At 41.0% G+C, this 732-nt stretch overlaps 1 protein-coding gene across 1 annotated transcript in view; it reads left to right on the top strand.

Annotated features, from left to right (window-relative positions):
• The window catches only part of SYNE3 (spectrin repeat containing, nuclear envelope family member 3), a gene marked incomplete at its 3' end in the record, with an annotated part of 32,193 nt that extends 31,820 nt beyond the window's left edge, over window positions 1-373 (top strand). The window contains exon 16 of the mRNA XM_009322549.1: window positions 224-373. Coding sequence (XP_009320824.1) covers window positions 224-373 — 150 coding nt within the window. The remainder of the gene's footprint in view (window positions 1-223) is intronic.
• Between the last annotated feature and the right edge of the window lie 359 nt (window positions 374-732).

The raw sequence follows: 732 nt of genomic DNA, 5'->3' as shown, positions 1-732 counted from the left end.
ATAGCCAGATGCAATGACAATGGATGCTGTAAGAAATTAGACAAACAGAAATACCCAAGGCTACAGGAGTCTTGCAGATGAGTGGACCTTTTTATATCATTTCAGGCCAAAAAAGCAATAACACAAATGCACTCTTCCAAACCACTGTTCTTTTGAATGCTAGCTTTAAAAAGTGGGGCCTTCTTGAATTCTGAGTTGCTGCTGACCTTGTCTTTGCCTGCAGGAGCTGCAGTCTCGTGTGCCTGATGGTCAGCGTCTCTTTGAGGACCTCCTTCATCTTCATCCTGTCACTGGAAACTCTGAAGATCTGGAGGACCTGCGTTACCGATGGATGCTCTACAAATCTAAACTGAAAGAGTCCATGAGTTCACTGGTAGGTGACAGCACTCAATTCACAGTTGCTGATCTCGGCCATTGCTCCTTTAGGTTGCTTCACGTTGCTAGTCATAATTCAACAGTATGTGTGTGTGTGTCCGCTTAATTAAAACCTCCCTTAGTAAATGCCATCAAAGACAGAACAAACATAGCCATGTATTTATAAATATAAGCACAAATATTCCTGTATTAAAATAAGAGTTGTGCGCTATCTTTTTCCCTTTGTAAGCAATGCTCAGAATATTTCTCAAAATGGAAGGTTCAAAGCAGAACGACAATTGGCTGTTTTCAAAGATGCACGCATTTGGGGACTGTGAGATGTTTATGTGTGTGAATATTTTGGATATACACCTAGTT

The sequence above is a fragment of the Pygoscelis adeliae genome, unplaced genomic scaffold (assembly GCF_000699105.1).
Source record: "Pygoscelis adeliae isolate BGI_AS28 unplaced genomic scaffold, ASM69910v1 Scaffold374, whole genome shotgun sequence".
Classification (NCBI taxonomy): domain Eukaryota; kingdom Metazoa; phylum Chordata; class Aves; order Sphenisciformes; family Spheniscidae; genus Pygoscelis; species Pygoscelis adeliae.
This window is presented reverse-complemented; position numbering and strand designations above follow the sequence as displayed.